This window comes from Podarcis cretensis (genome assembly GCF_951804945.1).
Source record: "Podarcis cretensis genome assembly, chromosome: 2".
Classification (NCBI taxonomy): domain Eukaryota; kingdom Metazoa; phylum Chordata; class Lepidosauria; order Squamata; family Lacertidae; genus Podarcis; species Podarcis cretensis.
In genome coordinates this window covers 122,508,679-122,523,409 of record NC_137171.1, presented here as the reverse complement: position 1 = coordinate 122,523,409, position 14,731 = coordinate 122,508,679, and the positions used below count along the sequence as shown (strand labels likewise).

The following is a 14,731-nucleotide window of genomic DNA, read 5'->3' as shown; positions in this document are numbered from 1 at the left end:
AGTTTCTGTGTCAAAACTGGGCCTAAACCCCAATTGAAATGGATCCAGAAAATCAGTTTCTTCCAAAAGTGCCTGGATCTTCTCCGCGACCATTCAATCAATCAAATCCGTTTATTGTGAGGACCATGCCTGTGCACAAAAATCAACACTAAAATCAATAGTTAAAAATATTAAAATTCATTACATACTATGCCAACAAAGCACAGCGCAGGTGGCGCTGTGGGTTAAAGCCTCAGCGCCTAGGGCTTGCCGATCAAAAGGTCGGCGGTTCGAATCCCTGCGGCGGGGTGCGCTCCCGCTGCTCGGTCCCAGCGCCTGCCAACCTAGAAGTTCGAAAGCACCTCCAGGTGCAAGTAGATAAATAGGGACCGCTTACCAGCGGGAAGGTAAACGGCGTTTCCGTGTGCGGCTCTGGCTCGCCAGAGCAGCGATGTCACGCTGGCCACGTGACCCGGAAGTGTCTCCGGACAGCGCTGGCCCCTGGCCTCTTAAGTGAGATGGGCGCACAACCCCAGAGTCTGTCAAGACTGGCCCGTACGGGCAGGGGTACCTTTACCTTTACCTTTATGCCAACAAAACCTTCTTCCCACAAAGTAGAAAAGGAGGGAAAACGAACAGCGAGTTAAACAGACGATGAAGGGGTCTTTACATTGTCATTCATAAATCTTTCCCTGGCTTTCATGGCCTTCGTCACAAAGACCGCTACCACATGGGTAATGCGTGGGTTTGCATCAACTAACTTGGCGACCATTCACTCCAGAACCTTGCCCAGAAAAGGGAGATTAGCACTTATCCACCATCCCCCTTGCTATTTATACTTCTGCATGTGTGGGGAAAGGACCACTGTCTCCCGTCTGCACTTATGGGTGAGAGGATTTATCTCACAAAATGTCTTTCCCCAGCAGTAATGGGCAATGCAACCTAAAAAGAACGCTCAACATGTTAGACACAGTAGGGCAACAGAAAGATTTTCAAAACTTTATTGTGTCCCCTCCAAAATTTTTTTGAAAAAGTTAAAAAGATAGGTTTATCAATATATATACATATATGCATGCTTAATCATTATTGGCATTTTAATCCTGCTCCACAAAGCATTTTAATCCTGCCCTCAGCTCACAATCAAAGAGACACAACACAAAAGTGGACTGGGAGGGAAAAGGGGAACAGCATGTTCAGGCAACCATCATTAGACTCTCAGGAGAGCCATGTAGTCTCATCTCTCCTTCACCCTGATGAAACAGCTGCTGAATATGTCCACTTATTAGGAATATCAAGTGCCGATAAACATGGGTTATTTGTGTTTCAAAGACCTGCTGGACTTCAGCACCTAACAAGCTCATCAGCTGCATATTCCTGCGTTGCAGAAATTTGGACATGATCCTCAAGGTCCCTTCCAACTCGATGATTTGACAATTCTATTGCAAGCAGTGGCAGGCCCATCAGAAGATCCTTGAGAAATGGAACACCAGGTTCATGCAGCAGGGTCATCCGCAAGACACCAGAACACCTGATGATCCTTCGATCCTTCAGTCTCTTCACTTCCATGTTTGATAATTGCAGTGAGTAGCTTTGCCTAAAGCAACGCCCTCCCAACCCTTTTGGGCTGCAATCCAATAGCCACTTACTTGGGAGGAGGCCCCACTAAACTGAATGGGAATTCTGAGCAGAGATGCTAGGATTGCACTGTAGACTTCACAGGAAACTTTTGCCCATACAGAGAACCTCCTCTCCCTATGCAAAATTCTCACCCCTGCAAAGCATGAAGTTTCATTCCCTTGCTATGCGCAGCATGAGGACTCTACACAGAACAATTAATGCAGAAAAGCTGAAATAGGAGGATAGACTGCTTTTTCTCTGCCTACAAAATATGGACTCCTCTGTTGGTGGCCCGCCTACCCAGAGCGTAAAGCCGCTAATAGCGTTAATCCGCTAAGCTGCTAATGGGCTTGCTTCACAAGACGAAAAAACCGCTAGACGAAGAGACTCGCGGAACGGATTCTTTTCGTCTTGCGAGGCACCACTGTATCTTATTTTCTGGCATAACTGTGTCCCCTCCCCTCCTTGTGGAAATGGGAAATGGGTCACATGGTAGTGCGGAACTTCACCTCTCACTGTGAGGATGTGGTGGCCATGAGGGTGGTAAGGTGAAGGTAACCACTAGGTCCAGTCGCAGACGACTCTGGGCTTGCGGCGCTCATCTCTCTCTATAGGCCAAGGGAGCCAACGTTTGTTCGCAGTTTTTCCGGGTCATGTGGCCAGCATGACTAACCCGCTTCTGGCAAACCAGAGCAGCGCACAGAAATGCCGTTTACCTTCCCGCTGGAGCAGTACCTATTTATCTACTTGCACTTTGACGTGCTTTCGAACTGCTAGGTTGGCAGGAGCAGGGACCGAAAAACGGGAGCTCACCCCGTCGCGGGGATTCAAACCACCTACCTTCTAATCGGCAAGCCCTAGGCTCTGTGGTTTTACCCACAGCGCCACTCACGTCCCAATGTGAGTGTGGTAGGAAAGTGCAATATAGTCGGGGAGGGAATAGCGAGGTAGAAATTCTGCAAAGCCAATTATCCGCCAGGCCATCGTAGCCACGTAATGGCATGGCCTGACCACAAAGCTGTTAAGAGCCAGTCCAATTGACTGCTGGAGTGGAAAGCTGATTCTGATACGGTGTGAGGAGGGGTCCACATGTACAGCAAAAAAAAAAAGTTTGGGTTGAGGAACTGTGTTTTCAAGGACTATGGTTGGATGAGAGATAGTTGGGGTGGCAGAAGGTTGTTGCGGAGAATGTGGAACAGTGTTTTTTTCCTGTATTGGGGTTGCACTGCTAATGGATTTGTTCTCACAGATTCTTTGGGCTCTGCCCAGTAATGCTGAATAAAAGTCTGACTAAATGGGAATCTGGTTTGAGCCTCCCTGATGAACCTCCAAAGGGAATTTTCTTCCACAGCCCACAACTGGAAGGCACTTTCTTTCCCTTGTCCTCCTTACCTGCATCCTTCTGCTACTGGGCCATGGGTGTGAGGGATAAGCACCCTGCATGCTATGAGAGGTTACAACTGCAAAGTCACAAAATAAGGACCCTGCTCTCAGACTTTACTGTGTTCAATGTGCATTCTGTAATTGACCTCCTTTGTAATGCTCTATTTTGAATTTTTTAAAGATTCCTGTTAATTATGTTGCTTTGAATGCACAGTGGTACCTCGGGTTACAGATGCTTCAGGTTACAGACGCTTCAGGTTACAGACTCCACTAACCCAGTATTAGTACCTCGGGTTAAGAACTTTGCTTCAGGATGAAAACAGAAATCACGTGGCGGCGGCAGGAGGCCCCATTAGCTAAAGTGGTACCTCAGGTTAAGAACAGTTTCAGGTTAAGAACGGACCTCCGGAACGAATTAAGTTCTTAACCCGAGGTACCACTGTATAAATATCTTCAGCAATGTTTTATTCTGGGTTTTTTGTCATTTGAAATTTTAATGTGTCGTAAACCACTTTTTTCCCTTAAAACTATACAGTGGCTTAGAAATGAATAATAATAATAATAATAAGAGCTGCATTAAAGTTTAACAATAATTGTGCATCGATATAGCTAACAGTGACAGAATACCCCAAGTATTTATCAGGGAAGGGAGGGGAAAGCCTCTGCCCAATATGAATTCTCTAGTGCTCCTAAGGTACGATTAGTTATTCAGTCTCAAATCACATACTGCTTTTCTGGTGTGAATCCACTAAGGGGAAGTAAAATCGGTTCTCCATCGGAAGCCATTTCGACACTCCAAGACATGATGGGTTCACTGCCCCCTCTGTGAGTTCTTTGGTGTCTCTTAAGCATGCACTTATCATAAAAGCTCTTTCCGCATTCCAGGCATTGGTATGTTTTTTCTCCCGAGTGGATTTTCTGATGTCTGATCAGGTTTCTTCTTTGAGTGTAGTTCTTTCCACACTCCGTGCACTGATAGGGTTTCTCTTCTGTGTGGACTCTCAGGTGGGAAGTAAGGCTCGAGCTCTGGCTGAAGCTCTTTCCACACACTGAGCACTGATAAGGTTTCTCTCCCGTGTGGATTCTTTGGTGTGTAAGAAGGTGAGAGTGATCATAAAAGCTCTTGCTACACTCCACACAGTTATAGGGCTTTTCTCCTCCGTGTGTCCTTTGATGAGAAGCAAGGTTTGCATGCCACTTGAAGTTCTTTCCACACTCCGGGCATTTATACGGTTTTTCGCCCGTGTGAGTCCTTTGGTGAATAAGGAGGCGCGATCTGTCGTAAAAGCTCTTGCTACATTCTGAGCAGTTATACGGTTTCTCTCCTGCGTGGATTCTCTGATGGGAAGTAAGGTTGGAGCTCCGGTGAAAGCTCTTTCCACACACCAAGCATTTATACGGCTTCTCCCCCGTATGGATTCCTTCGTGGGAAGTAAGCTGCGAACGCCGAATAAAGCTTCGCCCACACACCAAACATTTATGTGGTTTATCCTTTGAATGAATCAACTGGTGTATATTGAAGCCTGATTTATCACAAAAGCTCCTACTGCATACAGCACACTTATAGGGTTTCTCTCCCGTGTGTTTTCTCAGATGGGCAGTAAGGTTTGTGTTCCTGTTGAAGCTCTTTCCGCACACCGAACACTGATACGGTTTTTCTCCGGTGTGGATTCTCTGGTGAGAAGTAAGGTACGCAAGCTGCCTAAAGCTCTTTCCGCACTCCGGGCATTTATAGGGTTTCTCCCCCGTGTGTTTTCTCAGGTGGGAAGCGAGGTTTGTGCTCCTACTGAACTTCTTTCCGCACTCTGAACACTGGTAGGGTTTTTCCCCTGTGTGGATTCTCTGATGTACGGTGAAGTGCGCACGCTCCCTGAAGCTCTTCCCGCACTGCAAGCATTTATAAGGCCTCTCTCCCGTGTGGATTCTTTGATGGGAGGTGAGGTGTGCTCTCTGCCGGAAGCTCTTTCCGCAGTCCAAACACTTATGCTGCTTCTGCCCTGTGTGGATCCTCATGTGGACGTTGAAGTGTGATTTGCGGCTGAAGACTTTCCCACACAGCGAGCAGACATTCTTTTTCTTTCCTTTTCGTCTCTGCTGTTGGACTGGAATTTCATCAAAGTTCTGCCCAGGCAAAGATTTATTCCCCCACTTCCTAGTTTGGTTTCCTTCCTGCTTATTTGGTCCTTCTTGATGTCCGAAGTTCTCATCCATGTCTTGAAGTTTGTTTCTCTCCTGTGGTGCTGCACAGAGTTTGTCGTCATCCTTATTGTCCCACCCTTCAACTGGAATAGAGAAATCCATTAACAGCACCAGAAAGAAAATAAGCTTTCGATTATGGATGGCATCGAGTGCATTGTTGTGAAGTAATACATGTGTGGCTCTGCTTCACACAGACACACACACACACACACACACACACACACCCTGCTGAATTAAAGCTAATCTAATACTCTAAACCAGAGATGGGGAACCTGTAGTCCTCCAGAGGTTGCTGAACTACAATTCCCATTACTCCTGGCCATTGGTCATGCTTGCTAAGCCTGATGGGAATTGTAGTTCAGCTGGTCAGACCTCACCTGGAGTACTGTCAGACCTCACCTGGAGTACTGTGTCCAGTTCTGGGCACCACAGTTCAAGAAGGACACTGACAAACTGGAATGTGTCCAGAGGAGGGCAACCAAAATGGTCAAAGGCCTGGAAACGATGCCTTATGAGGAACGGCTAAGGGAGCTGGGCATGTTTAGCCTGGAGAAGAGGAGGTTAAGGGGTGATATGATAGCCATGTTCAAATATATAAAAGGATGTCGCATAGAGGAGGGAGAAATGTTGTTTTCTGCTGCTCCAGAGAAGCGGACACGGAGCAATGGTTCCAAACTACAAGAAAGAAGATTCCACCTAAACATTAGGAAGGACTTCCTGACAGTAAGAGCTGTTCGACAGTGGAATTTGCTGCCAAGGAGTGTGGTGGAGTCTCCTTCTTTAGAGGTCTTTAAGCAGAGGCTTGACAACCATATGTCAGGAGTGCTCTGATGGTGTTTCCTGCTTGGCAGGGGGTTGGACTCGATGGCCCTTGTGGTCTCTTCCAACTCTATGATTCTATGATTCTATGAGGACAGATAAATGACTTCTTCACAGAGCACATAGTCAAACTATGGATCTCACTTCCCCAGGAGCCACCAGCGTCCACATAAGTGGATGGCTTCAAAAGGGGATTGTACAAATTCATGGGCTATCAACAGCAACCAGCCATGATGATTACCAACAACAATGGCTAAGTTCTACCTCCGGAGGAAGGAAATATTTTTGAATACCGGTTGTTGGGAATCACAAGTAGGGAGAGAGTTGTTGTGAGCTTCCTATTTGGGGCATGTGTTTGGCACCTGTGAGAACAGGATTCTGAAGTAGACAACTAATAATAATAATAATAATAATAATAATAATAATAATAATAATTTCTATGCTGCCCATCAGACTGGGTTTCCCCAGACACTCTGGGCAGATTACAGCATATATAAAAACACAGCAAAACATCAAGCATTAAAAACTTCCTGGTTGTGATGGCCTGGGACTCGGACTCAGACTCAGAACCAGAGGAGTCTCAGTCTGCACCAGATCCGTTGCCTCAGGCATCATCTGAACCAAGTCTGGGACCTGACCCTGAAGAGTTCCAGTCTGCACAGGTTCCCCTGCAACAAACACCAACTGGGGCGAGTCAGGGGCCTGAGCCTGCCCTGGCTTCAGATGTGGGGATTATCTCGTTGCCTTCAGCTGGGCTTACAGCTTCTCCACTACCGGTTGGGTCAGGGGAGGCTGAGGCGGCCCCTGGGTCTAGTAACCCACCGACGTCTCCCGAGCTGCAGAGACTAAGGTCTGAGAGAAGGAGAGACTTATGTACTTGCAGGAGGAGTGCTCGCCTTCGGGCAAAACAGGGAGGCAAGTCATCGGGGGATCAGGACCAGCCGTTACAACAACAAAGATAAAAGGCTGTTGGACCCCACCCCAGCTTGAGGGAGCAACATTGCTGTATGCCAGATCCTGCATCTGTCCTTCCTGGTTTCCTGCCTTGGCCCTGTCAGACTGACTCCTAGCAGAACCTTCGGATTCTGGACCGGACCATGTTTCACAGGTTACCCCCGGGCCCAGCACACTGATACAGGGCTGCCTTCAGATGTCTTCTAAAACTTATGTAGTTCTTCATCTCTTTGACAAATGATGGGAGGGCGTTCCACAGGGCGGGTGCCACTACCAAGAAGGCCCTCTGCCTAGTATCCTGTAGCTTCACATCTCACAGTGAGGGAACCACCAGAAGGCCCTCGGAGTTGGCTCGATCCACGAGCCAGGCTTTATTCAGGTTCGTAAAATGAAAGAAGGGTCCTTACCGAGTGAGGCCACGCTCCGGGAATTCTCCAGCATGACTTCCCTATGCAGGGCCTTCTGGCTCGAATCCAGCAAAGCCCACTCCTCATTGGTGAAATACACAGCCACCTCCTCAAAGGACACTAGAACCTGGAGGAAGAAGAAGAAGAAAACATCTCACATTAAGAGAGAACTAAAGGATGTGTAAATCCTCCTCCATAGCTCACTGGTAGAGTTTCTGTGTGGTGTGCGGAAGCTTCCAGCTTCAATCCCCAGAATCTCCAGGCGGGGTTGGGGGAGACTGTAAACCCTGGAAGGCCACGGCCAGTCAGGCCTCATCCGCACCACAGCTTCCCCCAAAGCATTCCTGGAATTGTAGTCTGCTAAGACTGCTTATTCCCAGTAGTGAAGTATGGAAGTGAGAGCTGGACCATAAAAAAGGCTGATCGCCGAAGAATTGATGCTTTTGAATTATGGTGCTGGAGGAGACTCTTGAGAGTCCCACGGACTGCAAGAAGATCAAACCTCTCCATTCTGAAGGAAATCAGCCCTGAGTGCTCACTGGAAGGACAGATCCTGAAGCTGAGGCTCCAATACTTTGGCCACCTCATGAGAAGAGAAGACTCCCTGGAAAAGACCCTGATGTTGGGAAAGATGGAGGGCACAAGGAGAAGGGGATGACAGAGGACGAGATGGTTGGACAGTGTTTTCGAAGCTACAAACATGAGTGTGACCCAACTGCGGGAGGCAGTGGAAGACAGGAGTGCCTGGTGTGCTCTGGTCCATGGGGTCACGAAGAGTCGGACACGACTAAATGACTAAACAACAACAACAGAACAAGACCTAAAACAATTACTTATGATGGATAATGTGAAACTTAAAAGGACATATCCATCACATTCCATAGAGGCAGTGGAAGACAGGAGTGCCTGGCATGCTCTGGTCCATGGGGTCACGAAGAGTCGGACACGACTAAACGACTAAACAACAACAATTTTCACCAGAGAAATCTTGGAAGGTATGGTACTTCCTTGTGACTGTCCTAAATTATGCAACATCCAGCTTCATTTTATGCCTTGTACCTGGGAGACGAAGGTTCAATTCCCTGCTCACTTATTAGGCTCATTGAGTGACCTTGGGCAAGTCTCTCAGCCTAACCTACTTCAGAGGTTTGCTGTAAGGATAATATAATTCAGTTTATAAAACACTATCATCTCCTGCCTTACTAGCCTTTATCCATCATGGCTTCTCTACTGATGGTTGAAGGGAGAAGGGGACGACAGAGGACGAGATGGTTGGACAGTGTTCTCAAAGCTACCAGCATGAGTTTGACCAAACTGCGGGAGGCAGTGGAAAACAGGAATGCCTGGCGTGCTCTGGTCCAGGGGGTCACGAAGAGTCGGACACAACTAAACAACTAAACAACAACAACAAGAAGAAGACTGCTTAGCATTGTTAAGAGACTCCCACTTTTCTTCACAGGCCTACAATTTCCAGAGTTCCCTGGGAAGAGGAACAGATTGCTTGTTCTAAGCCCTACCACGTAGTTGCCAATGATCTCCTTTTCCTACCTCAGCTGGTTGCTCAGGGTCTATTTCTGCTCCGCTGTGAAAAGCTGAGGTCGTAGGGCACCTCAACAATGTTATTCCATTCCCTGTTGGGGAAAACAAGGGGGGTGAGAGGTTGGAATGAAAACTCAGCATTTAAAGTCAGTGTGGAAAACCTCTTTTTCAGTTGAGGGCAACGTTATTATTATTATTATTATTATTATTATTATTATTGAATGTATATACTGCCCTATACCCAGGGGTCTCAATGCAGTTCACAGAACAAAATCAAGATATAAAACCACAAAATACCTAATGAAAATAAAACAACAACAACAACAAAACATATTAAAAGGGCATAGGATGTAAATCAGATCAACCAAAGGCCCAGATGAAAAGAAACGTTTCTGCCTGGCGCCTAAAGGTGTATAATGAAACATTTCCTGGTGGTGGTTCAGAAAAGGGCAACCAAAATGATAAAGGGTGTGTTTAACAGAAGGCCCTTCCCCTGCAGAATTGGGAAGCGTAACCTAAAAGTAAAGAATGCTTAACATACAACTGCAAAATTGGAAGGGACCACGAGGGTCATCTAGACCAACCCCCTGCAATTCAGGGATTTTTTTTGCCCAATGTGCAGCTCAAACCGACGACTCTTGAGATCTTACTCATGCTCTACCACCCAGAGATCTAGAACGATACTCAAATTTAAATAATAATAATAATGATAATGATACAATTGAGCTGTCCCTCTCTGTGAGGGATGTACAACACATAATGAGATAAGGCAAAATCCTTCCTTACCCAGTGACGTGTCCCGAGTTTGATTATCAGGCAAAATTTCCCCAGACAGCACCGTCTGGAAGGTTACCAGCAGATTTTCCCTTGATTCAGGGGATTCCTTGCCCACCTCTGCGATGGTCCCTTGAACCTGAGATAGGAGCCCAGGTCCCAGACAAAGAAGAGGGAGATGGGTTAAGAGCAGCTGCAGGACGTTGCTGAATGAACCTCATCTTCCCTGGCCATTGGCCACCCTCGCTGGGGCGGATGGGAGGCATGATTCAGCAACATCTAGAGGGCCAAAGGTTTCTCACCCCTGCAATAGAACCATAAACCCAGCAAACGAGGATCTTTTTCACAGAGAGAAGGAGGTGCCTTTCATAGGATTTCAAGCTGTAAGAGCAACAATATATGGTTTGCTACCAGACACACAGCAGATGTTTTGCTAACTCCAGTATTGTTGGCACATAGAATAATACAGTGGTGCCTCGCAAGACGAAAAGAATCCGTTCCGCGAGTCTCTTCGTCTAGCGGTTTTTTCGTCTTGCGAAGCAAGCCCATTGACGGCTTAGCGGATTAGCGCTATTAGCGGTTTAGTGGCTTTTAGCGGCTTATTGGCTTAGCGGATAAGCGGCTTAGCGGCTTAGAAAAAGGGGGGGAAGAAAAAAAAACCGCAGGAACTCGCAAGACATTTTTGTCTTGCAAAGCAAGCCCATAGGAAATTCGTTTTGCGAAGCACCTCCAAAATGGAAAACTCTTTCGTCTAGCGAGTTTTCCGTCTTGCGAGGCATTCGTCTTGCAGGGCACCACTGTAGAAGGATGTGTGGCCATGTATCTGACTGCATTGCTAGAAATTATGGCAGTATTTTAGAGCAGTACAGTGGACGCTCGGGTTGTGAACGTGATCCGTGCGGGATGCACATTCACAAACCGCAGTGTTCACAACCCGCAGCGGCGTATCTGCGCCCGTGCGAATTGTGATTTAGCGCTTCTGTGCATGTGCAAAGCGCGATTTGGTGCTTCTGCACATGCGTGACCCCCAAAACCTGAAAGTAACCCGTTCCGGTACTTCCGGGTTTTGGTAGGTCCGTAACTCAAAAAAAGCAACCTGAAACGCCTGTAAGCCAAGGTATGACTGTACCATATTATTCTTGTAAATATTTTTGTTGCTGTTATTGTGGTTCCTACGTATTTATTGCATCTCTTTCTCCAAGGAGCTCAAGATGGCGTGCGTGGCTCCCCAACCCCCATTTAATTCCCACAACAACCCTTTGAGATACCATATTTTTCGCCCTATAGGACGCACTTTTTCCCCTCCAAAAATGAAGGGGAAATGTGTGTGCGTCCTATGGTGCAAATGCAGGCTTTCGCTGAAGCCTGGAGAGCGAGAGGGGTCGGTGCGCAACGACCCCTCTCGCTCTGCAGGCTTCGCGGACCTCTCCGCAAGCAGCAGGAGTGCTCCCGCTGCTTGCGGAGAGTTGCCTGCATACAGAAGCCTGCGCGCGCTGAGCTCAGCGCGTCCAGGCTTCGCGGACCTCTCTGCAAGCAGCGGGAGCCAACGCTGGGCTCCCACGGCTTGCAGAGAGCTGCCTGTTTGGGGGCCCGAGCTTCCCCCGCCCCAGCCCCGCACCTGGGGGAGGGGAAATAATTTTTTCCCCTTTATTTCCCCCCAAAAAAACTAGGTGCGCCTTATGGGACGGTGCTTCCTATAGGGCGAAAAATACGGTAGGTTAGGCTGAGAGGCAGTGACAGGCCCCAGGTCACCAAGTGAGCTTCATGGCCAAGAGGGGATTTGAACCCTGGTCCCAACGCTCTATCCACTAGGGCTGGGTGACATCTGGTTTTTAACATTGCGGGGACGCAGGTGGCGCTGTGGGTTAAAGCCTCAGCGCCTAGGGCTTGCCGATCGAAAGGTCGGCGGTTCGAATCCCTGCGGCGGGGTGCGCTCCCACTGCTCGGTCCCAGCGCCTGCCAACCTAGCAGTTCGAAAGCACCTCCGGGTGCAAGTAGATAAATAGGGACCGCTTACCAGCGGGAAGGTAAACGGCGTTTCCGTGTGCGGCTCTGGCTCGCCAGAGCAGCGATGTCACGCTGGCCACGTGACCCGGAAGTGTCTCCGGACAGCGCTGGCCCCTGGCCCCTTAAGTGAGATGGGCGCACAACCCCAGAGTCTGTCAAGACTGGCCCGTACGGGCAGGGGTGCCTTTACCTTTACCTATATCACCAGCAAAACATCACAATATACTGATATAGCATGTCTGAAATAAGGATGGAGCTAGGTAGAGGCATTGTCTGGCTTCACGGTTTCCCCTGAATTGTGATTTTTGCACACACCCACACCCCATGATTCGCGATAAGATTGCCAGGTGTCATAAGAAAGCTGCAGAGATAGCACAGGATAGTGCGCACCCTGGAAATGATCTCTTTCAGCTTCTGCCTTCTGGAAGAAGGTACAGGGTTATAAAGACCAGGACTAGCTGCCTGAGAAACAGTTTCTATCCAAATGCGATTTTGGTTTTAAACATGGTGTAAGGTAGTTTCTGGGGACGCGGGTGGCACTGTGGCTTAAACCACAGTGCCTAGGACTTGCCGATCAGAAGGTCAGCGGTTCAAATCCCCGCGACGGGGTGAGCTCCCGTTGCTCAGTCCCTGCTCCTGCCAACCTAGCAGTTCGAAAGCACATCAAAGTGCAAGTAGATAAATAGGTACTGCCCTGGCGGGAAGGTAAACGGCGTTTCCATGCGCTGCTCTGGTTCGCCAGAAGCGGCTTAGTCATGCTGACCACATGACCCGGAAGCTGTACGCTGGCTCCCTCGGCCAATAAAGCGAGATAAGCACTGCAACCCCAGAGTCGGCCACAACTGGACCGAATGGTCAGGGGTCCCTTTACCTTTTTTAAGGTAGTCTCTGTGGGAGTATATTGTATTGAATTATGGGGTATCAGGGTTTTTAGGGGGTTAACCAGGCTGGGATAGCTGGGATAGTAAGCGTGTTGGTTTCTGAATATCTGATTAAGATTTTTTCAATTTCGTTGTTCTGTATGGGACAATGACAATAACGATAATCATATCGTATTGTAAGGTCAAAAATTATGAAACCGATATCATGACCTTCAAAGCAGTTTTGGACGATATAAAGGTAAAGGTAAAGGTACCCCTGCCCGTACGGGCCAGTCTTGACAGACTCTGGGGTTGTGCGCCCATCTCACTTAAGAGGCCAGGGGCCAGCGCTGTCCGGAGACACTTCCGGGTCACGTGGCCAGCGTGACATCGCTGCTCTGGCGAGCCAGAGCCGCACACGGAAACGCCGTTTACCTTCCTGCTGGTAAGCGGTCCCTATTTATCTACTTGCACCCGGAGGTGCTTTCGAACTGCTAGGTTGGCAGGCGCTGGGACCGAGCAGCGGGAGCGCACCCCGCCGCAGGGATTCGAACCGCCGACCTTTCGATCGGCAAGCCCTAGGCGCTGAGGCTTTAACCCACAGCGCCACCTGCGTCCCTTGGACGATATATTGATATATAAAAAGAGTCTTGAGCACAATTTTACCCTAATCACAATGTGAAGATTTGGCTTTCCCTTCCACAAAATGCCATGTCTTTTGACCACTTTCTGTGCCTCTTGAAAAACGACCTGAATGAAAACTGTCTCTCTCACCTGCAGCCCTTCCTGCTTCCTGTCCTCTGCCTGGCTCAAGAGGAAACCTTCGGCCAGGGCCACCGCCTGGGAACTGGTCTCCGCTCCGCATTCCCTCACCCAGCTCTCCATCTCCGAGGGAAGGACAGCCAGGAACTGCTCCAGGATCACCAGGTCCAGGATTTGAGTCTTGGTGCGTTGTTCTGGCTTCAGCCACTGATGGCAAAGGTAGTGGAGTCGGCTGCAAACCTCTCGGGGTCCTTTGGCCTCCTGGTAACGGAAGCTCCTGAACCGCTGGCGCTGAGAGTCAGAGATGAGAGTTTCCTTGCTACCTGGGATCTTCTGCACTGTTCTCTCCCAGAATTCCCTGGGACTCCCAGCCTGGACGGCATCACAACTTTTGCCTGATCTCTGCCCCACTGGGCCAAGCATGTCCATTGCAGGACTGGGCACAGAAGCCCTCAAACTTCACAAAGAGTCGTTCTTGGGACACATCACATGTTCCTTGCAATCCTACAAGGCTTTTTTTCCTGCAGATAAAAGAAAACAATACATTGGGAATCAGGAGCAGGCTTCGATCAAAACATCTTGCTAAGAAATATTCATCACCTCACCAATGGATTTAACAAAATAAATCTAGGTGAAAAATCCTGTATGACTCAGCAGCTAAACACTGGCTGAGTCCTGGAAAGGGTTCTTTTTATTAACTGAACTGTATTTTTATTGATATGCAGCTTTCTTCACTTGCTTTTTGAAAAAGGGATTTATTAACAAATAAACATGCCAACATAGGAAGGCAAAAGAAAAAAACAAAGATTCAAAAATTCTGGAAGCCCTTTAATATTAACAATTTGGATGGCTGGTATTCAAGCTTTTGCCAAATTGCCCTTCTTCAAATCAAAATATATCATAAAATAAAAAGTATCTAAAAGTCACAGCTCAAATGACTGGGGTTTTTTCCCATATATGGTATGATTTTATATCCTATACAAATATAAAGACACATTGTCACTCAGTGCCAACAGTATATGCAAAATGCCTGGCTCGTTTAAGACAGTACCCAATCTTTCAAACTCACAGGTGGAGAATACTTTTATTTTTTTATGAAACTTTATTATTTGTAAATAGAACCTTTGTATGCATAAAACTTTGTTATCCTTTTGGAGCTGTGCTGTACTTTTGTCCTTCCTGGCTGTGACACTTTACAGTTTAAATTTTTGATTTTCGGGGGGGGGCGTGTATTTCTCATTAGGTTTTTTGTTAAACTTGCTGCATTCTCCCCAAGTTCACAAACAAGAACAGTGAGATCCTGGAGATCCTTGCGCTCTTTGTGAAAGCTACCTACGACTTTGCTTTGCGGATCCGGAGTGTCCTTGCCCCTCCAAAGTCTGTCGCCCAAGTTCTTTCGGGTTTAAATGAGACAAGGACTGAATCCTGATC

General features: G+C 47.9%; 1 protein-coding gene across 1 annotated transcript; it reads right to left on the bottom strand.

Moving 5' to 3' along the window:
• Positions 1-952: 952 nt before the first annotated feature.
• Positions 953-13,902, bottom strand: LOC307207385 (uncharacterized protein). The gene is made up of 6 exons (XM_079961161.1): positions 13,313-13,902; positions 9,684-9,810; positions 8,907-8,989; positions 7,359-7,485; positions 2,045-5,261; positions 953-1,912 (listed from the first exon to the last, which is right to left on the bottom strand). Exons 1-5 carry the CDS (start codon positions 13,727-13,729, stop codon positions 3,694-3,696), a joined length of 2,322 nt encoding a protein of 773 aa, XP_079817287.1. The 5' UTR covers positions 13,730-13,902; the 3' UTR covers positions 953-1,912; positions 2,045-3,693.
• Positions 13,903-14,731: the final 829 nt, after the last annotated feature.